Here is a 24,917-nt window from a genome sequence, read left to right as displayed (position 1 = left end):
CAGCTGCACGTGGGTCTTGAAGGTTAGTCTTCTGTCGAGAGTGACTCCCAGGTATTTCGCTCCTTTGGTCCACGGAATCTCTTGTCCGTTGAAGGTGACGTTTCCTTCCGGGTGTACCATTCCCCAGGTGACCAGTATCGCCTGAGTCTTGTCAGGGTTTATACTGAAATTCCAAAGGTTGGCCCATTCCTCTAATTTGTTCGCCTGGTGTCGCAAGTATGTGATAACTTGCGCATTGCTAGTTGATATCGACAGTAAAGCTGTGCCGTCCGCGTAGAGTGCCAACTAGTTGAAGTTGTTCTCAGGTTTGGGTACGTTTGCTGTGTATACCGAGAAGAGGTGTGGTGAAAGGACTGCACCTTGTGGAACCCTTGCTTCCAGTAATCGCATGGTGGAGAGTTCTTGTCCTACTCTGCAGCGCCATCGCCTGTTAGCTATAAAAAATTCAAATATTCTTGTCATTTGTTTTAGTAGCCAAAATTGCTCATTTTCGCTAATAGTCCGTCATGCCAAATTCCGACGAACGCATTGGGGATGTCTAGAAATATCTCTCCGGTGTGGTATCCTTTGCCCAGGTTGAAACTTTCTGTCGCATAGTCTACTACCATCAGGACTTGTAACTCTGTCGAGTGTTCGGATCTGAAACCAAACTGTTCATCTGGTAAAATTCCCAGTTCGCTGGTTTGGACTTTCTTTTCAAGACGACTCGTTCTGCCACTTTGCTTATGGAAGGGGTTAAGCATATTGATCTATGGTTATCTGGAAATATGTGGTTCTTCTTTGGCTTGGGGTTAGGAAAATGCTATAGTCTGAGTATAGCGTTAATGATATTCGTTATTGCCGCTATACCCTTCCCTGGTAGGGCTTTCAGTGCCCAGTTTGGAATCTGGTCCGGGCCTGGGGCTTTCCGAGTGGCGATACCTTTCACTTCTTCGGGTGATGTCTGTGTCAGGGGTTCTTGTTGTTCCTTTTTTGCCATCTTATCCTTCGTACCATCACTTCGACCTGGTTTTCGATTCCTTCTACTTCGTCTGTGAACGAGAAATCATTTTCTCTACACTGTCATTCGAAGTTGTCAGCAAATGCTTCCACTTTCTCTTGGTCCATATAGACGATTCCTTGCTCGCCGTGTATAGGCGGACATGGTTTTCGGTGTCCCTTCCTAGACTGTGGGCCCACAGTCTCTGATCTGGTATTTATGTCCTTGGACGGGAGGAGGGGCAAACCGGTAGTGGCAGCGAGGAGTTGGTAGTGAGAACGGGATTATGACTTGCAAAAGCAAGGTGTTCAATGTTGTGTGATTATCTTCATGAATGATGTACGTAACGTAATCTTTGTGAATCATCTCGTTTTTTGACACAGTTGGGACGTTTTTCAATTTCAATAGCTTCGCGGATTATCCTCGCCTGTTTCATGATGACATTTAAAGAGGTATGAGGCTGAATCTGATTTACGGACAGCAAGCTCATGTTCTGGAGCAGGTGAAACATGGTATTTTATAATAGGTATCGTTTTTTTAGGTGTCCGGTAAAAGTGAAATTGTGATTGATTGCAGTGAATACTGTTCTTGAATCGTTCCTCTGCAGAATTAGACTCACTTTGTCGGTAGCCTGAATATAAGAAAGAGAAGCTGAGGCTGAAAGGGCTCCAGTGAGTCATTTTCAAAAAACTCATACAACTATCCAATATCCATTATTTTATTCATTTCCACATTTTTTATTGTTTTTGATATCGATGTTTGTATGTATAAGGGTTTTGAAATATATTGAATTGAATTGAAATTGAATTGTGTAGTTACTGGACTGGCACTTCTGGTGGGGGGTTATCACGTCTCTGCCCGTTTGATTTTCTGGAAGTATGTCAAATACACACAGCGCCCTTCTATTAGAAATTCAAGTCAATACTTCCCGGACTATCAACTTTCATTAATTTGGACTACGGTAACTTCAAATAATAAAATTTCCAACGTCGATTTTTGACATTACTCCACTGATTGTGATTTTCAATGAAAAAAGTGATCATGATATTGATCAAATTAAGAAAATGAATTTTTTTTGGTGTGTAAAACTAATTTTCCATGTTGATGAAAAGTAGATAGTTGAATATTATCTTTGTGTTTCAAGAAAACACTATTTCATTAGACTTTCCTACATTTCAAGTAGTCATCTGATTTTCTTGGGTAACAAAAAAATCAACCCGCCTCAGAATCATTGAATCCTCCCTGTTTGGATCGATGTTTTAATGCCGTTTTCATATTTGCATCATGTGTCGAAAACTGAACACGAACAAACTTGGAATTATCGATTTTCAATCTGGGTAAGCGGGCCAGGTTAAATCCACTGGAATTATGTCGGATCTGAAACGTGATGTTGGATAATGTTTTTCGTGACAATTTGAACACCGAGTTTTGCTGCAGATAAAATCAATAGGTCGACGATTTGGAGCATTAAATTGGAAAGCCCTTTCCGTTGTTATGTCTAGGAAAACTAATGAATCATCTCTTTGTGTCTGAGTGATTGGATTGTGGCATGTACAAAATTAAGGGAAGTGTTTATTTGTTTTGGGTATAAAAGATTTGTCACCGTCAATATTTCATTCTGACTGTAGAGGCGCGGCAATATGTGATAACAAAGAAAACCTTTTATCGTGATTAAATGTAGACTATTTCTATCAGAAAACTTCATTTCCAGAAGCTTATGATTTCAAATCCCATTCATTTGCCCTGTTAAAATCAGAATGATTGCGAAGAATGTGATCTAGTGGATTGCCATTTGTTTTGCACTAGTTTATCATTTCAGTTCAAATCGTGATTCGGGTCATTCTTACACTTTGGACGGTTCAACTAACCCTCTATACCAGGGGTTACAAGTAGTTTTAGGTGGGATTCGTATACTGTGAGAAAACTTTAATGAAGTCCAGAAAAAAAAACAACTGATAACAATGACGTGCTACCCATGTATCATTTTGTTTTCGCATCAAATTCTGAATTAAAGAACACAAGAAACACAAATTAATGTGAGAAACTACTCCGATGGTCTTGAGACAGTTTGGTTCTCGAGAGGAACCGCAAATTCGAAGTGGGTATTCTATGTGGGCGTCCGTTAATCTCGAACGAAATTTATTTTTCAAAAAACTCATCTTTGAGAAAGATGTTTCACATGGGTACGTATTTGTGATGCACTTTTTGGAACCTTTGGTGTAGTAATGAATATTACTGGAGTTTTTTCCCAACACCAAATCGTTATTTTCAACACCTTGACACGTGTTTCGATCACCAAGTAATCATCTTCAAGAGGAAGGTTGAACTGGAAAAACTGTGTACGTCTAATTTAATCTAATATTTAAATGTTATGCTATATATAAAACCATTTTCAAACTATGTAAATATCAATTTCATAATACTATTATGTTTACTCATTTCTACACTCTCATAGGCATCTAGTTGCCTATTGTTGTTAACTTGTCTAACTGATCTTAATGAACTGAAGTCTATGGAAGTGTTTTGTGTCAAAATCAAATCAGCAGTCGCCTATCATATTTTGCAACAAAACCATTCCATACACTTCAGTTCATTAAGATTAGTTAGACAAGTTAACAACAACAGGCAACTAGATGCCTATGGGAGTGTAGAAATAAGAAAACATAATGATAATATAAACAACGATGACGGGCCAATACCAATAGTTTGTTGAAATAATATTATTACATTTACTGACTTTTACAAAAGGACACATTGTAAAAATGAATTTAGGACAAGTAGATAGGAAATGTTGTGAAATAAATTTTTATATAACTTGAAAATGGTTTTATATACAGCGTGATCCACGGTCGATGGTAGGTTAGACGTTTCTGGAAAACTCAAAGCATGATTTTTCTGAAAATTTCACCTCTCACATTTCCTTACCTGTTCTATCGATCTGAAATATTTTCAACATTGCCACTTCCATCAAAAAGTACTAGCAACTTTATTTTTTTAAATGGAACACCCCGTATATTAATAAATTTTTGGAATCTCTCTGGTATTTTAATATTTTTTTGTTGATAATGTCCTATACCTATCTCTATCTGTTTTCGAGATAAAAAATAAATTGTGCTAAATATGGTGAAAAATGCTTCAAGATGATATATCATGTCCCTATACCTAAATCGTCAAGTTTTCTCAATAAAGTCGCTTCTTCTAGAAACATTATTTTTTTTTGAATTTGGATTTAGGTAGCAGTGGAATTATCAAGCTTATAGCAGTTCGGTTACTTTTATAAGTAATTTACAAAGAGTAATCGACGGTGTTTCGAATCATCTTCCGAAATGAATGCAAATATCGACTATTCAAATGAAGTTCTAATGAAATTATTTATTATACACATGAACAAAATGATCAAATCATTGTCAGAACGTGTGAAAAATTCAACCAAATGTATCCTGAATTAACACCAATGAACGAGAGGAAGTTTGTAAGGTTACAAATTTCCTTAACTATGGCTCAAAGTTTCCAGGTAACAACTATACCAAAAATCAGTCATTTCTAGGTAAAAAGTAAGATTTTGTGAGCTAAAACATGTGGAAGTACAGACAATAACAGAATAGGATGATTCAAAATAACAAAATTGTAAACAAAATATCACATTTTCACAATAAATGCTGAAAATAATGTCCATTGCATTCTAAACACTTTGAAATGTTTTTTGTACGCGACTTGTGGTTGATTTTACAATTTCTTGGGGATCCAGATCTTCAATACTCCGCACAATTCGCCATCGCAATTCTTCTTTGGTAGGCACTGGAGTACTGTATACTCTTTCTTTTGAAACACCCCATGAAAAAGTCAAGTGGCGTGAGATCGGGTGATCTCGGTGGCCAATCCCACAGCTCTAAACACCTAAACCAACGATCGTCGAAGAGTTAGTCAAGTTTCCTGGAAACTTCCTGGGTGGAATGAGCTGGCGCTCCGTCCAGTTGAAACCACGAATTGCTATATTCCTCTAAAGGCAAATTTTCAAGAAAATCGGTTACAGTCGTCCTCAATATTTGGAGATATCTCTCTGCATTCAGTGTGTCTTCATAAATAAAAAACTAATTTTATTGTTCTTCAGAATACAGAAAACATTCAGGTCTAATTTTTCTTGAAAACCCATTTTTTTGTAACATGAGGATTATGATCACCCCATAAATGTTTATTCCTTCTATTGTAAATTTTTATTCGTCGCTCCAAATTATTTTTGACAAAAATTCCCGATCTTCCTGTGTATGAATCAAAAGGGATTCACAAAAATGCATTTTACGTTCGAAGTCTTCTTCTTTCAGAGCTTGAACTTTGGTAAATTTATACGGATGCATTCCGTGATTTTTCAAAATTCGTTGTACTGAAGCATGTGATACACCTGAACCTTTTTCTGCACTGCGAATGGAAGCTTCTGGATATGCATAAAAATATGCCAAAACGTTAACAGTATTGTCCTCATTTGAAGTAACAGGTTTTGGTAATGTTGAAGGCGCTTTAAACATGGAGCCATAGTTAAGGAAATTATTTTGTAATCTTACAAACTTCCTCTCGTTCATTGGTGTTGAATCAGGATACATTTGGTTGAATTTTCTACAAGTTCTGGCAATGATTTGATCACACTGTCCGTGTATAATAAATAATTTCATAAGAACTTCGTTTGAATAATCAATATTTGCATTCATTTTTGGCGTCAATAACCATTGATCAATTACTTATAAAAAAGTCACCAAACTGTCTTAAGCTTGATATTTCCACGGCTACCTAGAAATCAAATTCTTTAAAAATTATTTTTTGTACAACTGTTATTGAAAATATCTTTGATAGAAACACTTCAATCAGAACACCAACCAAAAAATCATTTAGAAAAGTTCACACATGCAGTTCGTGCTATTGGTAATATTAAATCCCTGTGAAGTTATTGACGATGACGAAGTAGTATTCAGTCCAACTGTAGAAAGTCCTTCATGACTAACCAATAATCCTCCTTAAAATAACGTGAGTTGGCGTATGTAGTTATAACATATGCCTTGTAATCCAAAGATCGTGTGTTCAAATCCCATGGACCCTATAATTTTTTTTATTATCGGCAGTAACGTTATGCAAAAAAAATTTGTATGATACATTTGTTAAAAGTGATTTTATTTTGCTCGTGAGTTTGATCCACTTGCTGATGCTCGTTTTGCAATAATCCCCACTCACAAAATAAAATGCCACTTTCAACACTTGTAGGTAAAACGTGAATAACTATTTCTCCACAAAAACGGCTTCATCAAGAAAACTTGACGATTGAGGTATGTATATCATCTTGAATCATTTTTCACCATCTTTCAATTTATCGAGTAATATACAGAGGGTTTCATTTGAAAAAATGAACTTTCGACTACTTTTATGCACAATGGAAATAATAGTAATTTTAGCACGCCCTGTATGATATGGAGTCGATTTCTTGGTGATATTTGAATATTTAGAGTTTGCCCAAACTATCATCAAAATATCAACTTTTCATGAATTGAGAGTACTGATGTACTTAATTTCAATTAAGGCTATGTTTTGGACCATATTTAGCACACATTATTTTTTATCTCGAAAACAGATAGAGATAGGTATAGGACATTATTAACAAAAAAGTATTAAAATACTGGAGCGATTCCAAAAATGTATTAATATACGAGTTGTTCCATTTAAAAAAATATAATTGCTAGGACTATTTTATAGAAGTGGCAACGCCGCAATGCTGATAATATCTTAGATGGATAGAACAGGTAAGGAAATGTGAGAGGTGAAATTTTCAGAAAAATCATGCTTTGCGTTTTCCAGAAACTTCCAACCTACCATCGACCGTGAGTCACGCTGTAATATAACATTTAAATATTAGATTAGATTAGACGTATTGTAAAATCATTAGATAAGGCAAATGTAAAATTAGTTTAAGACACCAAACGTGTAGTATACCTGAATGTGTGTTACACCTGTATGGTTTACCTGTATAGTATACATAGGTTCAGCCATACAAGTTTTTCCAGTTTAATCTTCCTCTTGATGATGATCACTGGGAGATTGAAACACGTGTCGAGGTGTTAAAAATGATGATTTGGTGTTGGAAAAAAAAACTTCAGTAATATTATTTATGTACTTATGTCGAGCCAAACCTAGTGGCCAAATTTATAGCTACTTTCTGGCAACTTTCATGTTTTTCCGGGACATGTTTGGTCCAAAATTCTCATTTGGATACCGTTTTATACATTTTTCTTGGAAATCTATTATCTCTATTTGTGATGATGGCTTTGACAGATTAAACAACTTGGCAGCCACATCTGTCCATTCTGCCGCTACATCGTTCCTAAAATCGGCCAGAAATTTCCCAATAACTGCACAATGTCTTCTTCAGAGTTCTTTTTATATTCAAAAATTGTCGAAAAATGAATGCATTTTTGTTTTGCAATATCGTTTTCAAAGATAACTGGCTTGCGACGAAAAGGAGACACTCTTTGTATCAGATAACATATTAATTTAAGATTTCCTCGTAACTCTGTGTTGAACGCATTCAAATTTTCAAAATATCTTTTAGGAAAGCCACAACCAGCATATTGCGGTTATTTGTTATGAACTGCTGCTTTCTGGCTTTCTGCGTATCTGAGTTTCGCGAGATGGAGGTTACTTGTTCTTCAATTAGCCAAGCTAGTTAGGAAACTAATAAAACCATATCAGTTGTAGGTACTTGTAAAACAGGTTACCTAGGAAACTCGAAATGAAATGAGTGGTCTATTTTTTTATTTGATTAAGGGATTGTATGCCTTATCTACGTATTAATTTATACTAGGTATACTTGGCGGTCCGAGGTTCGACCTTTTGCTCTATACAGTGAGCGGCTAAATTATGGAATAATTTCATTTAATCATGAGCAATGTATTTTTGACATCCTAAAATAGGTCAACTTTTTTCACTGCCGATTTTCAAATGTATATTCTGAAGTTATTACAACACTGGTTTTGATGTAGTGACGTCATCAATGATTTTTCAAACTGAAATATAGATCTTCTAATACTTCATCCATAGGTGTTTCAATGATAATAATAATATTTATTCAGTTGGATTATCTAGAGATGACATTGAGTATGTCAAAACGTGTACAAATACAAAATTAGAAATACAAACTCCGTGCGCTTAGAGGCACGATATACAATTTACATAGATGATATGATATAATATACAATAGTCGAAGCCTGTTGTAGAAATCTGTCATTCATGCAACAACATCGTTATTAAAATCGGTATAAAATGTTGGACATGTACATAATATGTAATAGTCAAAACAAAAAATAATTTGTTATTTATGTAACAGCATCGTCATTGAAATCTTCCTAAAATGTTACACGTGTACAGATAAGTTATCATCCATATGTTAATAATAGTATTTATTCAGGAGCAACTCTTCGATTTGATAGTTATACTTTCTTAGAGTCAGATTTTTTATTGTATTTGAAAGTTTATTGTACAATTTAATGGTCATAGGCCTGGGACATGATTCAGATACAACTAATATGTGTTTTGGCACTTCCGAATGTAGGGAATTTTCAGTATTAAAATTCTTATTACCATCAAGAGTAGGAATACTGGTTATATGCGATTTCACATATTTAAATATCTCATAAATGTAACAGTCAATATTCTGAGATTTTGGAAGATGAGTTTGCAACTTGTCTAGTAACTCCTGCTATACAAATATCTTATGGTTTTTTTTTGAATTTTGAGTATTCTGGAATAATCACTAGATGCTCTCCAAGCTATAATACCATAATGAAAGTATGCATGGTAGTACATCAATAAGAGTGATCTATTTACATTCCAGCATAGTAGTTGAATACAATAAGATATTGAGGATATCTTTTTACGAATCGTATCACTATGCTTGTTCCATTTGAGATTTTCTGTTATCTTCAAACCCAAAAATGTTGTCTCCAATAATTGACGTTACTAGTAAACTGTGATTTGGAGTGGTTCTTCAATGATTGAAACGTAAAAGCATAGTTTTTCTTCCATTCAACAAGAGACCATCGTCTGAGAACCACTTTTGGGTTCTTTTTATTTCATCAGATGCTTTGTTAACTGTGGCTTCAATATTTTCCTGAGTTACCAATAAAGATGTGTCATCAGCATACATAACGAACTGATCACTATGAAAATGATTTACATATATGGTATATAAGAGTGGACCTAATATAGAACCCTGAGGAACCCTGAGGAATATTATATTTAGTGATGATCATCAATATATTATTTTTGTACTGGGTGACTGAACGTCAATAGCATGTAAAATAAAAAAAAATAACTTTTGTCTAACTTCTACTCAGTTCATTTTTACGACCGGTTTCTATTTATTAGACAATTTTTTGTTCTATATTCAATATGAATTTCTACAAAATGAATAGGTCATCAATCGAAAGAGTAAATAGCGAAATAACCCTATATCTAACGAAATGAAACAGAAAAGATGTTCAAAATGACGTTCACCAGTCTTTTGACAATAGGCTAATCTACTGACACATTCCTCTTATACATTGCGAATAACTTCTGAAGTAATTCTGCTAATTTTGCCCCTGATCTGGTTTCAAATAACACCACAAAAAACTAATGGCTTCTGATCTGGAGATCTGGAAGGCCACTCCATCGTTTCGTGCCTACCTGTATACTTATACTGGTAACAGTTATTTACAAACATCGCGTGCATACTGTGGAGATACATCATGCTATTGCAACTATATATTTTCATTCGGTATGTTAGGATTCTTGGTGTTTGAAAAAATATTGGCATGGGACTTGCGAGCCACTCGCACACAATGGAATCAATGAAAGTATGCAAGTTTTCAACTATTACGGTGAACTGGTACAGTTCTCTCATTTATAAACTAACACAATCTTATAGATAGATAGATAGAATTTATTCATCCTGTGTGCTACATTACATAGATGGGATACGTCAAATAAAATCTTGATCGGATACGTATAGAAAGTAATTACAAATAGTATAATATATACATACATATATATATATATATATATATATATATATATATATATATACAGTACACAATAGAATATAATAAAATAAAATATAAAATATTGTAAAAAATATTAAATATTTACATCTTCAAGTTGTAAATATTTGTCGATAAAAATGACTTCAGTTTTTGTTTGAAGGCAATTGGTGGCAGTGTCTTTACACTGTTTGGCAATTTATTATAAATACTCGTTCCAACAAACACAGAAGACTTCATATTTTGTATAGAGGTGTTTCCGAGCTGTGAGCATATAGTTTTTTCTAGTACTATATTTATGTACTTCCGATCGTAGGTCAAAGTGCCTTCTATTATCATGGATATATGTCATGAGTTTTAAAATAAATATGCTTGCCACAGTTAAAATTGTATTCTCTTGAAATATTTCCCTACACGTCATTCTGTAGTCAAGGTTGAAAGTTAATCGTAGCAGTGCCTTTTGTTTTACGAATATTCTGTCAATTTCAGAGGCTAATCCCCAGACAGCAATGTTCCAACATACTGTGGAGTGAAATTTTGCGTAATAAACCGTTAGTAGAGATTTGGTATCTAGTTTACTTTTCAGTGATTTTATAAGGTAATACAATTGGTTCAGTTTCTTAGATGTGAACTCTATGTGTTCTTTCCATGTGAAAAGAGAATCAATCATTGTTCCTAAAAACTTTGTACAAGTTGTTGATCTCAGAGATTCGTTGAGAAAATTGAAGGTGAATTTATGTAGACTCCAAGGAGAATATGCAACTTCAGTACAAACAGTCTTATTGACATTAACAATCATTCTGTTTTCAAAATACCACTCACTGATTTCTTGTAGTACAGTATTGACTTGGGTGTTCATTTCTTCCGGTGTTTTGCTCAATAAGATGATAGACGTATCATCTGCATAAAGGTTCACATTACCATAACTTATGTTATCAGAAAGATCATTGACATACAGTAAAAATATCAGTGGACCAAGAATACTACCCTGTGGTGTTCCTGTTGTAACAGAATACTCGTCAGATAATATATTAGTCTGTTTCACTTCGAAATATCGATTAGTTAAGAAGGGCACGATGAGCTTATTGATATTGTCTCTTATACCAATGTTGAAGAGTTTTTTAGAAATTATTTCAATACTCAGAGTATCGAAAGGTCTTCTTAAGTCGAAAAAAGTCCCACAACGACTTTTTTCTCATTGATTGAATCATGGATTTGTTGAACCAATTTGATTGTTGCTGTTTCCGTTGAATGATTTTTTCGAAAGCCATGTTGGCACTTGGTCATCAAGTCGAATCTTTCCAGGTAGTCATTTATTCTGTGCGATATAATTTCTTCAAATATTATAGAAAAGACGCTGATAATCGAAATGGAGTGAAAATTCTCTATGTTATTACAATCGCCACTTTTCAATATCGGCACAATTGATTCCAATATAATATCAATACATTCTTTGACAAGTCCGATAAAAACCTCATCATACCCTGTACTTTTTTTATCAGGTAGCGATTCCACAAAATTTTTTTCGTCTACCTCTGTGGCTGGTAACAAAAACATTGTTGTGTTGACATTTGGCATTGTAGTTCCCATCCTTAGATGACCTCCTTTGAAATGGAGTTTAATTTTTTCATCTAGAATATTCGAGAAATATTGACCGAATGTTTCTGCGACGTTTAGTTCATCAGTAATTGAATTATTATCATGATTTATAGAAATACTTTCGATTTCATTAATTTTAGAGGGCTGTTTAATAATATTCCAAAGTTTTTCATTGACCTTTTTTGGGTATTTGTTACCTTCCACAATCTGAAAAATATAAAAATATCCAAAAAAGGTCGATGAAAAACTGATTTTTTCCTCCACAAAAAATTACTTTCGTTGAATATTCCAAAGTGTTTCACTTTTGTTGACTTTTTCCATAAAATGATTGAGTTTTTCCTGACGTATCTCATTTTCATTAGCTTTCTTATTTATTTTATATGCATTGTTACAAATTTCAAAGTTCTCGTGTTTCCTCAAATGATTCAAGTACTTGTGGTCATCAATTTTGCGCCTCAATGATGAAGAAAGATTCATTTTTTCATTGATCTGCTTTTGGCATTCATGTATTGAAACTTTGGGGAAGGCTGTCTCAAAGCACCAGTGAAAATATTCCCAAAAACTACCAAATGCTTCGTTTCACAAAGTTGACAGATGCAAATTTATTAAGGAATTCCATATTACCCTTAAGAAGCGACCTAAATTCAGCTTTGGAGAGTTCATTAAGTTTTCAAAATTCACGTTTTTCGTTGGTTAGATTTGATAATATTTTCAAATAAATTGTTTACGTCTTTTGTCCATAATAATAATAATAGTTTTCATAACAACAATACTTTCCATGATAACAATAATACAAACACTGTAAACAACATTAACAACAATGATCCACTAATGACATTCTATTTTTCATCACCTCATCTAGGTAGTCACAATCTAGGTTCACACAATCTCAAAAAACATTTTAGTCAATTTGAACATGTGAAATTAGCTTTCAGAAATCTGAAGACGATTAAGACACTTTTTTCCGATTCTAAAGCCAAAGAAGATATCATCAACTCTTCCAATGTGGTTTACTTCATCCCTTGTTCCAGTTGTGAGAAGATTTATATTGGGCAAATGACTGGAAGAATAAAGGGCAGAATTACTTCACACAAGAGTGACATAAGATGCAATAAACCATACATCACTCTTTCTAAACACACCATCAAATCAGAGCATGGCTTTTCTTTTGATAATGTTCAAATTTTTTATTCAGAAAATAATAATCAAAAAAGAACTTTCTTAGAAATGTGTCATATATTTGAAAATTTGAATACCTGCATTGATGCGCTAATTTTGTAAGAATGTTTCATCAATATTCAACTTTCAATTATAAAACTCAGATTGCTTCGTCCTGATGAAGTCTCTATTCAGAGACGAAAGCTTGACGATTTGGGAAATTTTGTAAGTTTGTTCATTTGAACGTGTCTGGCTGAAAGTCCCGTTAAGATGTGAGCACTCTTATAATATACATATTTCTCAACCAATTTAAATGGTTCTTTTTCCTTGAGGCAGACATTGGGAAAGTTTACTAGGACACCAACCGGGTGGTTCGACGTGGGTGCTTTGTTGACTCACTCGAATCGACCGCCGTGTTGGTCGCTGGTTCAAGCCCCAGCCTTAACGATCAATTTCCACTTGCTATTGTCCAACCCGTGTTAGGAATCACACGTTAAAAGGTAAGACCTCGTTAGTCCTTAGCTCGCACAAGTTTCGTCTTCTTAAGGTTGTCTTTCGTACCAAATTCCATGAATTATTCGAGGCCAACTATTCTTATTTTCCAAAGCCAAAAATTAAAAAAATAATTAGCGATTTTTTTACAAAAAATCTGACTACATCACTGGATTCGTGACATTTTCAAATGGTTTATGTCAAAGTTACGAAGAAATTCATCGCATAGCAAAAAAGTTACGAATGAATGAAATTTGCAAAAAATATGCTGTTGAATCAACCCACCACTTGAATTATAGAAGTTCCATCCAAGATCTGACTACATCACTGGATTGAGGAGGTCTCATGATATGACTGTTAAAAATTTCATCATGTTCATGAATGAAATAATTATAAGAAGGTAAAATTTGAAAAAATTTGTCGTTTAATGGGATTTTGACTACACGACTGGATTCGAATTGATATTCAGAAAAATATAATTTAAGATCCTTGCATTCATGAAAAATGTATGGAATGTATGAATCATATGAATGAATCCGATTATGAAAAAAACTTCAATGTCAGTAATTTCAAATAAAAATAACACCTGCATTTATTTCAAATTCCTACAAACTAGTGGAAAACAATTCCTTATTCACAAGCAATGCACATAATAGGATCGGAGATGATTACAAGTTGAAACTAAAATGAGTGCAATTCAAATTTTTGTAGCCTCCACCAAACCTCCATTTCATAATTGTTGCGAAGTGATTGCAGCTTGGTGAACTCTTATGCACAGTTCCGTTCGATGCCTTGTTCGTGATTTGTAGACATATTGTGTGACATAGCCCCATAGGAAAAAATCCAGTATACTCAGGTCAGGCTATCTATGTGGCTATTCAAATAATCTACTCCCCCGTCCTATCAAACCTATTAGGGTAGTTTTGATTCAGCCTACTCTCCACAATACCCGCAATATGAACAGAAGAGTCATCTAATTGAAAATATGAATTTCTTGTTTATGCAAGGGGAAGTTCATCTATTGCGTCTGACAATTCATTTCTTGAAAATTGTGAGAAATTTGCGGCATTGATGTTGCTGTCAAATAAGAATGGTCCAATTATCCGCTCATTCAGTATTCCACGCCAAACATTTACCTTTTCTGAATACTGCCTCTTACAGTTAATCACCCAGTTAGGATTTTCAGTGGCCCAATATCGAATATTTTGTGATGAAACCACTCCATTTGTTGTGAAACTAGCTCCATCACTGAATAAACTATTCTTTAAAGAAATCATGTCGTTAAGGTACTCGCCCTGGGCCCATAAGCCAAATTCCAAACATTTTTCTTGATCACTTTCTTGATCACATGTGCAGACACATCGGGTCATCTCATTTAGTTGCTGCTGCTGTTGGTGCTGCTACCATGACCAGTGAGAAAGGAAAACAGCAGAAATATCGAAATGTTGGAAATAACTTTATATTTTATTCTGTGACTGTAGAAACTTTCGGTGTATTTGGGCCCTTATCTCTAAATTTTTTTAATGAAATTTTCAGAAGGTTGACTGAAGAAACTAATGAAAAAAGATGTACCTTCTGATCCAGAAAATCAGTTAAGCTATACAGCGTGGTAGTTCAGCTTCTGTTTTTGGCTTCATCCCATTATCACATTCACTGTCAAATCATATCTATACCCTAGTCACGATGGGAGATTGTTTCCTCATAAAACCTCCCATACTCCTTTAGATACTCCCCATTAGTTCATATCAGAAGATACACAAAAATATGAAGAAGTTCTAGAATTAAAAACGTCTGCCATATCCAATTCAGTTTTAGGCAGGTCAGCTTCGAATTCCTTATCCCACCGATCCAATGAAGGGGTGAATCATCGATTCCGTGATTATTCATGAGAAGACAGAAGTGACGAATGTAGTATCAAAAGTTACATCATTAGACCAGAGATACATTCTTCATTCGAAAATCTTGGAATTGCCCCTCGATTCATGGGATCTGCCCATCAAGACGCCCAGGATTGCCTTCGATATCTTTCAGAAGGTTTACATGATGGAATTACTGAGAAACCTGAACCGATTGACGAAAAATTGAGCCACAGCGAAAAAGCGCAAGAATCCTGGCTGAGATATTTGAACATAAACAACTTTAAGATTGCAGACAATTTTTTTTTCAAAAACCTGATAAAGCTACTGTGCTGACAAAACATGTTGTGATATATTTTTCAAATAAAGTTTGTGGAGATCAAATCGTGAAGTGTATTTTTTGAAATTCATCTCAAGTAACGGCCGAATCAATCAGAAAAAAAAGACAATTGTGTTGATCTATTGAAATCTACTATGAAGTGCACAATCTGTGGATACTCAGTAACCTTCGGTCCTTATTGCGATTTGTCTCTCCCTATACCACAAAGAAGTGACTAATTGAGTTTTTTACAATGCTTGGATTTTTTCACAAATGGGAAACTCTGGATGGAGATGAAAAACAACCTGTTTGTGGTGCAAGGAAAGAAGAAAATGCACAAAGTCCCTATCAATCCATAAGTTTCCCCGTATTTTAGAAATTCATTCGAAAAGATTCTCTCTAATGGAAAGATTCAGAGGCAAATTGAATGTTGCCATTGATTTTTCTTCAGAAGGATTAGATATGAACGATTATGCAGCAGACAATGTGGCTCCTTGACGTTACAATCTATATGCACTTTCGAATCACTTTCTGACTGTTTATAACGGGCATAATACCCTTATAGTGGCACGTGAATAGAATACAACGATTCACACGTGTCTCCAAATCCACCAAAATCGCTTGTGAATGAGGAGGCATATGTCCTCTTTTATGAACAGGAGGGTACAAACCAGCACTTTTGGGGTATTTTTATTTCTTTTTTTCTTTTAATAAGCTAAATCCTGTTAACTGATTTGTATTTCATGATTTTCCGGATTATAAATATTGAAAATTTCGTGAAATAAATTAGTCATAAAGTAAAACAATTTTGGGTATTTCATTGATGAACAGATTTTTTTGAAATTTTCAACAGTCATATCTCAAAACCTCTCTAATCCAGTGGTGTACTCAAAACTTAGATGAAACTTCTGAAATTGAAGGGTGAGTTGATTGAACATCATATTTTTTTTAATTTATTCACTTATTACTTTTCTATTATTGGATGCATTCCTTCATAACTCTGACATAGATCATTTGAAAACATCACGAATGCAGTGGTGTAGTCAGAATTTTTTTAAAACATCGCTAATAATTTCTTTCAATTTTTGGCCTTGAAAAATGAAAATAACTCGTCCTGAAAATGACCAATAATTCATAAAATGTGGAATGACGGAAAACCAACAACTTACCCAACAGCTAAGATGATACCATCAGACACCTGTGCAACGTCTTCCATTTGGAAAATTCGTTGCAAGTACCTTACTGTATATAAAAAGCCGAAATTAATTTCATTTGATCTAGATGACCACCGAGTCAGTTCCGGAGTACTAGCTCCTCGCAAGTACCAGAGGTTATTGGGAGGTAATATAGTAACTAGCTGAAAAACGGCAAAAATTTAAATTTTGAAGGAAATGAACATAATCAATGTATAGACCACAAAATTCTCTATCGATCATTATACACCACAACACAGTAGAATCAATATTTATTGAGATATGGAGCTACAAAAACATATGACATTGAAACTGACAGTACTTTCAAAAAAAATCTGATGCAATAATGATCTATGATATTCATAAAAACTTTTTTTCACAGAGAACCTCCAATATCTCCGCCTAGGTGATAACAACATTCACACAATTCCAACTGATGCATTGAAAGGACTGCACCGATTACGTCACTTGGATTTGAGGTCTAACAATATCTCGTACATCGCTGAGGATGCTTTTTCGGGCTTTGGAGATTCCATCACGTTCTTGAATCTGCAAAAGAATGAGTGAGTATATTTTCGAAGATAGAAAAGTCAGAATTCATCGCTTTCTTCTTCCCTCCAAATACCATTCGTCAAAAAATGTCCCAACTTCTCACAAAACTGATTTTTGGAACTTCCTTTCCCTCGACGATTTATTTTATGTTTCAAACATGTTCTGTTCAAACACTATGAAATATGGAATGCTGCATTAGATTCACTTGATCGCAGATAATAGGGGTTACATCTGTCATTTATTATATGGCAATGTGAAAATTCGGAAACATATTGCTCAAAGTGAACTTCATATAAAACGTATAAAAATGTTACATCTCACTGCAAATTTTCCCAAGGTTTTTTGTATTTTTTGCAGAAAATTCATCATTTGAAAAATGGTCACTTCACAAAACTAAAAATACTGCCGAGTTAAGTGAAGTTCAACCAAGTCTGGAATATTTCGGTTGTACAAAGTGGGCCAAACTGGACACTTTTATAGGGAAACTCCTGTTTTTGAATTAGATGAAAACTGATGGCTGTGGGTCAAATTTCATGACGAACTCATTGGTGGACACCTCATATCGATATCAATCTTTGTTTTTGAATTACAGCGTGTTTTTCCAATATGTGCATTTTCGAAAAGTTGCTGCAACTTTTTTCCTGTCCATAATGTATTGCTTTTATGAAATTATCTCCAAAATGGTGTGAAAATACCTATTTTTTTAAATGAGATATCAATAGTTATTGATAGAGCTTTTGGTTTTTTCATGTGGACTTTAAAATGCACCCTTTGATCAAGTAGGCGACGCAGACAACGCGGCGAATAAACAAAAAGAAATTGTTCAATACTAGCTGTCAAATGTTGGGGAAACTTTTCACTCATTTAGCTATTGATTTGAAAATAAGTTACCGATGAGCTGAAGGAACTTGCAGCTTCAAACATAGCTCAGAACTGGATGAAAATACAATTATTTTGCATTCTGTATAAATAATATCAAACAGATAAAATCGAACAAAGTATGGAAAGTCGGAGAGTTTCAATGAATGAAAAGATTTGGTATTGGTTGTCCAATCCAACATTGGAACATACATGTACGCAGATAGTTATTCTCAACTAAATAAAGAATAATACTTATTGCTTTTTCACAAGTACCATTGCAAAAGTTCCAAGTAAGCACTATAAAATATATAATGCAGACTAAAACGATAGCGATAAAATAAAACAGTGCAAAAAGTGCAGTATTTTATTTTATGCATTTTATTTTATTTTATGGGGAACACCCCATTTTTACGGTAAAACATATTAGGGGGCAAAATAGGCTCAAAATTCTTTCAGATTCGTGATCAGGACTACCAACTTACTACGAATACACTTTTTTCCTGAAATAATTTCAGTCCTGAAAAATCCGAATTTGTCTCACTTCTTATGGAAACACCCCCGTATCTTCCGTAATATTCGAGGTGGAACGATGAAACTCTCAGGACTGGTGGAAATGCTCAAAATGCACCTACCACCTGAATGGGGTTGACCAAAGTGATATACACTGTCCGCCACTCGCGATGGAACACTCCATTTTTAGGTAAAACATATTAAGGCGCAAAATAGTTCGCTTCCAATACCTGAAGCCCTTCATTCTATCTGGAGAGTACTCTCAGGTATGAAAGATATAGATGCTGTGAGATGCTATCATCCATTTTGAGCCTATCTGTGTGATAGTGTGAAGCAGTGTATGAAAAATTATCGATTGCGGCATCTATTATAACTGAAGAAGATTTTTCGTAAAACTGATTCTGACTGCTGAACATCCAAATTCTATCCCAAGCAGAAGTGAGAGCTCTCGATTGATGAGCGAAAACTGCAAAACATGGAAATAATCTATATTCAAAGGTTCACATCTCGAAAACTGTACAATTCTGAGCTTTGGCTGTGGACACTTCCAATCAGCACATCAAGAACTACAACATATCAAAATTTTGGCAAAATTCAAGGCAAGCCCTTTCTCATAAGAAATGTGCGGGGTCCTTTATCAAAATATTGAGGAAACATTTTATCATCCGAAACAAAATTAATCTTTATACTCATTGCAACACCGAAACAACTGTTGGTTTTCAAAGAAAAAATCGCACTCGGTGAACAGGTAGAATTTAGATTATTTTACCTACTTGCTGAATTGTTGTCTGAAATCATTTGAAGGGATTGAATTACATCAGTTTCATTGAATCATGCCCTGAAATTACCATGGAGAACAGTTACTCATTGATATTTACTGTCAACCTGAATATATTGTTGAAAGATCTTCTTGTATTAACTCTCAGACCAGTTTTCATTGCATTTGTGTTTCTAGTATTGTTGTTCTTTGAATCACCGTTGTTCCTGTTGTTTCTGCCGTGTTTTTGTTCCCATTGTGTTTATTGTTCCTGTATTTGTGTTGGATATTGTTCCTGGGTTCCAGTTGTTTTCTGTTCGTGAGTTCCTGTTCATATTTTAATATTTATGAAGTTCCCATTTTAACTAATATCAGCGCATTTCGATTGACAAAGTTCAACATGGCACGTATGTCACTTTAAGCAAAAATTGAAATTGTTTTAATTGTTGGTGAAGGGGTGAGGTCTTATCGTGAAGCGGCCGCTGAATTTAATAGAAGACATCCGCTATAGGTAGCTGTACACCCTGGAACTGCACATAAAATATATAATCTATTCGTGAGCCCCGGCCAAGTAACAAAGGACAGAAAAATTGTAAAACATCATATTGATGATACGATATTGGCGGCTCATCAAGCTGATCCTAGAATTAGTTGGAGAAACTTCAACTCAATTTGAGCCGCAGTAAAAGAGGCATAAAATGCATGCGTTCAAACCCAAATTTTTACATACTTTGCACGGAGGAGATGAAATCTGCCGTATGGAGTATTGTTTATGGTTGCAGGGAAATTATCTCAATGACAGGATTTTTTTTAAATATATCTTATACAGTGATGAGGCTACCTTTACCACGAATGGTGTTGTATCTTCCCAGAACATGAGGTTTTGGGCTGTACAAAATCCAAATTGGGTGATGAATTGTAGAGACCAAATATGTCAGAAAGTTAATGTGTGGTGTGGTATCCTGAGCGAAAATATTATCGGGCCAATTTTTTTCGATCAAAATTTAAACGGACGACTATTCGTTGATTTTCTCGAAAATGCATTTTCCGATGTGTTGGAAGAACTACCTTTGGATGTGAGACACAGCATGTTAGATGGTTCACCAGTTCAAAATAGTGGCATAACAAGGGTTTGGTTGAATAGGAATCTACCTATGGAATGGATAGGACCCAATAGCCCTCTCGTAGTATGTCCACCATGATCCCCAGATTTAACTCCACTGAATTTTTATTCATGGGGAAACTTGACAAATAAAGTTTATAAAGATAGGCCAATAAATAAGGAAGATCTCCGTGCAAGACACGAAAATATAAATTTGTCAACAGTTAAATCATTTGAAATTGATTGTTTTGTTTTTTAATTGAATAGAACTGGCCGATACTTGATATTTAAATATTATATTTGAAAAACTAATAAATAGAGTTTATTCTATGATTTTCACTATAAGGGTTTTACAAAAACCGCGACACGTGTTTCGCTATACAATAGCTTCTTCAAGCATAACTGTCGTTTGTAAAACCCTTATAGTGAAAATCATAGAATAAACTCTATGTATTAGTTTTGTTTTTTAATTGAAAATGTGATTTTGAAAGTAGTACTTCGAAAGAATTTTGAACTACATAACATTTTTCGCCACAAAATATCCTTTTTTTTAAATAATAAGAAAATGAGAATATGAACCAACATTATCCATCCTAAAACCTCACTGATTACATGTTTCCGTTCCTCTTACAAAATTACCATTTTCTCTCCTATTGAGAAGGAATAACTTTCCTGACAACAAAATAAAAAATAAATTATTCATGTGAAAACAAAAGTCGAGTTTCTCTCAAACAATTTCGTTCATGTTTTGATGTCAAAACCACAAAAAAATCTACTTCACTTATTACGTAAGATACGGGGGTGTTTCCATGAGAAGTGAAACAAATTCGGATTTTTCAGGAAAAAAGTGTAATCGTAGTAAGTTGGTAGTCCTGATCACGAATCTAAAGGAATTTTGAGTCTATTTTGCCCCCTAATATGTTTTACCGTAAAAATGGGGTGTTCCATCGCAAGTGGCGGACAGTGTATATCACTTTGGCCAACCCCATTCAGGTGGTAGGTGCATTTCGAGTATTTCCATCAGTCCAGAGAGTTTCATCGTTCTACCTCGAATATTACGGAAGATACGGGGGTGTTTCCATGAGAAGTGAGACACACTGTATTTATATGTATACATGGTGCTTAAATTAAATCGACGGATTTCAATCATTATCAACCTTTTTTTGTTTTCAGCAAGAAAAAAATTTAAGTACCTACTAGTTTACGTGGGACTTCGTCTACTAAACGAACAACTTTTCTTAGTTGTTTTCCAATGACCAATATTACACATTATCAGGTGTATAGTTATTATAGTAATTGGGACGCTAGTCAAATAAAACTGAAAATATACTCCATTACACGACTTCTAAAAGAAATGTCAGCGAGTTATTATTGAATACTGCATTTTATTCTTGGCGACAGCAAATACATATTCCGCAGCAGCAATTTTATTCTATAATAGTTATTTCATTATTTTGGAATTGAAGTAAATATACCATACTATAAAATATTTGGTAAATTGTCTTCAAAGTGACAATATGGTAATGAAAACAAAATTGTGTTTGAAAGCATTCCAATAAAATAATTTCTTTAAAGCTATAGGAAGAAGTTTTATAATAAGCTTGAAATAGTTTTATGAAGATCATACAAAGCTCAAAGAAAAGTGCTATAAAGCTGCTACAAAACAATTTTCTTTTATAAAAATATAAGTTTTATGAGTGAATTGTATTATTGCCTACGATTGTATTGTGTTCACAGCTCGTCTAATATAATGAATTAGCATTTTGGAAGTAATTATAAAATACCAACCGAATAAAACTATTGCAGCACCACGAAATTATAAAACAATTTTGCTGCTTAAGATACTACTGTACTGAATATTCTGAATCAGATATTATTCAGCTTTCTTTGCATATAGACAGAAATGTTTTTATATTTTCATATTGAGGATTTGATTATTTCGATTGATAACGACAGTCATAATCTATTTCATCTATATCTCCTGAAATATTGATAATAATTGTGTCAGTGAAAACGCCAAATCGAATATTCTGAAGTAATTTCGAAGTATATTACTGTTCGCGTTAGTAGAACATTATATATTCCAGAACAACTTTCTGAACAAACATCATTTAATTCAAGGAATACCAGAATAGTGGATCATTTAATATTCCTGAATAACCTAATGTACTGAATTTAAACTCAGTTGGTAATGAATATTGTTGTTTTGCAGCATCAGAACTTTAACTGGTATAACATTTGAGAACCTAAACTCTCTGGAAACTCTCAATCTACAGAACAACAAACTAATGCACATTTCAGAAGACGTTATGGAGCCAATACTGGATACACTTCGAGTTGTTGATATTATGGGTGAGTATGAAATCTAGAATCATGAAGAACAAATATGTTAGGGTAAAAATAATGAAATGATAACAATACCTTCACTTGAGTCAATGAAATGAAAGACATAAAGACCAAGCTGTTTCATCCGATAATCGAATGTTGGGCTTCATAATGAGGAACACTAAAAAAATTCAGAGATAGAAAGGTAATAATCACTCTGTTCTATGCTTATGTGGAGTTCAAACTTGAATATGGGGCGATAATCTGGAAACCCATTTATAATTCACATGCATCAAATGAAAGCTATTCAAAAAAATTCTTGAAATTTTTGTCTTTACGCATTACAGGCACATAATCCCGAAGGAGAATTTGATTATTGTATTCTTTTGAATTTACGGCCCCACAGATACGAATGGAATTTTTGTACACCATAAACTATAGAAATTATCGAGGAAAAATACGGGATCGTCTTGAAATAGGACAAAAGGTGCTAGTGAAAGATTATAGAAGGGTTAAACCAGAGTGGACATCGGGAATTGTAATTCGTAGATTAGGAAAAATTATTGTTAAAGTAAGAATACCCAATACCAATTTGGAATGGAAACGTCACATAAACCAGATTCTCCCTGCTATGTGAATGTAGGAAAAGTTGAAATCAGTAAGGAACAAATTGTTTTGCCAAGTTTCCACATTTTTTTTATCTGAAATCTCATCTATATAATTCAACTGCCTGAATCCTAAATTGAATTTGTGAATGAAATCACGCCCCAGTAACAAGTTGTCGCCCCGTCTAATTACAAAAAAATCCAAAATATGGGAACGGTTATTAAAAATGACTTCAAGCTCAATTTTACCTAAATCACAAATTTTGTCCCCAACATATGTTACAAAACTCAAATTGGTCTCTTTTAGAGGTAACTTTTGGAAATGTTTTCTCCACAAATTTTCTGAAATTACTGATTTTGAAGCCCCTGAATCTAATTCAACTTTGAAACTTACTCTGTTCAACTTAACATCTACTAATATTGGATTTTCATTTAAAGATTTCAAACAAAATAAAGGTTTATCTCTGACTGTTGTCGAAAACTCGTTGGTATCATCAACGCTCGACTCTAACTGTTCATTTTCGAAATAATTAAATGAATGGTTTAGACCCACCTTGCATACTCTCTTTAAATGGCCTTTTCCTCCGCATTTCTCACAAATATATTCTCGGTAAAAACATCTGTAGGATTCGTGATTTTTGCCCCCGCACACCGAACAAAAAAACATACCTTTTTAAGAGGAATACTTTCCTGAAGCGATGTGTGGTCCTGTCGTCGTAGGTTTTTGTCTATGCATCTGCCCTTGACTACCGCCTCTTTGCCCTCTTCCGCGCGGACGTATCAAATCTTCTTCCAAGCGATGTAATCCTTCCACTTTCGCTTGCACTGGTAATCCATAATTATTTTGAGCTGACTTTGTCGTTAATGCGCTGCTGATGGCTTCTTCAAATGTTAACATTTCGGTTTTGGTAAATAAGGTATCCAAAATTCTTCCAGGTTCGAAACCACATATAAATTTATCCCGAAGTGCATTGTCTAAATGAGTACCAAATTTACAATGTGTAGCTAGCCTTCTAAGACGTACTGAATATTCTTGAATGCTTTCTATTTTGAGCTTTTTCGCAGAATAAAAAGCATACCTTTCTGCATAAACTGCCCGTTGCGGTTGATAATGTTTCTCCAATAACTCAACCAACACATTGAAACCTTTATTTTCTGGTTTATCGGGAACACATATGTCCTCGAGTAAGGCAAATGCACTCTGATTAAGGCTATTCAACAACATTGCTCGCTGCTTACTTTCCTCTGCCACCTCATTAGCAGTAAAAAACGATTTTAGTCGCCAGACATGGATGCCGAAATCGTGAATGTCTGGATTGAACTCCGTTTGTAACCCAAATTGTCCCGTCGCCATGTTACTTGTTTTCAATCAACAAATCCGTTGTTAGACTAAATTTTCAATATACGTTCATCCTCGTCGCCACTTGTAATGTCTGTCATCCATCTAAATGAAACACCTTCAAGGTTCATTCAATAACTATATTTTCCAATTTCAAAATACCAAATCACAGAGCCCTGTCCAAGGACGTCACAGATAACTTTTTATACAATAT

The 24,917-nt window shown here is 34.4% G+C and overlaps 1 protein-coding gene across 2 annotated transcripts in view; it reads left to right on the top strand.

The window, feature by feature from the left end:
* The window catches only part of LOC111505874 (uncharacterized), a 404,328-nt gene that overhangs the window by 369,854 nt on the left and 9,557 nt on the right, over window positions 1-24,917 (top strand). For both annotated transcript variants that reach the window (XM_074180136.1, XM_074180135.1), the window contains exons 7-8: window positions 17,035-17,215; window positions 22,647-22,786. In XM_074180136.1, coding sequence (XP_074036237.1) covers window positions 17,035-17,215; window positions 22,647-22,786 — 321 coding nt within the window. The remainder of the gene's footprint in view (window positions 1-17,034; window positions 17,216-22,646; window positions 22,787-24,917) is intronic.

The sequence above is a fragment of the Leptinotarsa decemlineata genome, unplaced genomic scaffold (assembly GCF_025532065.1).
Source record: "Leptinotarsa decemlineata unplaced genomic scaffold, Ldec_3_MD MMD2_tig00026294_RagTag_RagTag, whole genome shotgun sequence".
Taxonomy (NCBI): Eukaryota; Metazoa; Arthropoda; class Insecta; order Coleoptera; family Chrysomelidae; genus Leptinotarsa; species Leptinotarsa decemlineata.
Note: the sequence above shows the minus strand (reverse complement) of the source record. Positions and strands in the feature narration are given on the sequence as shown.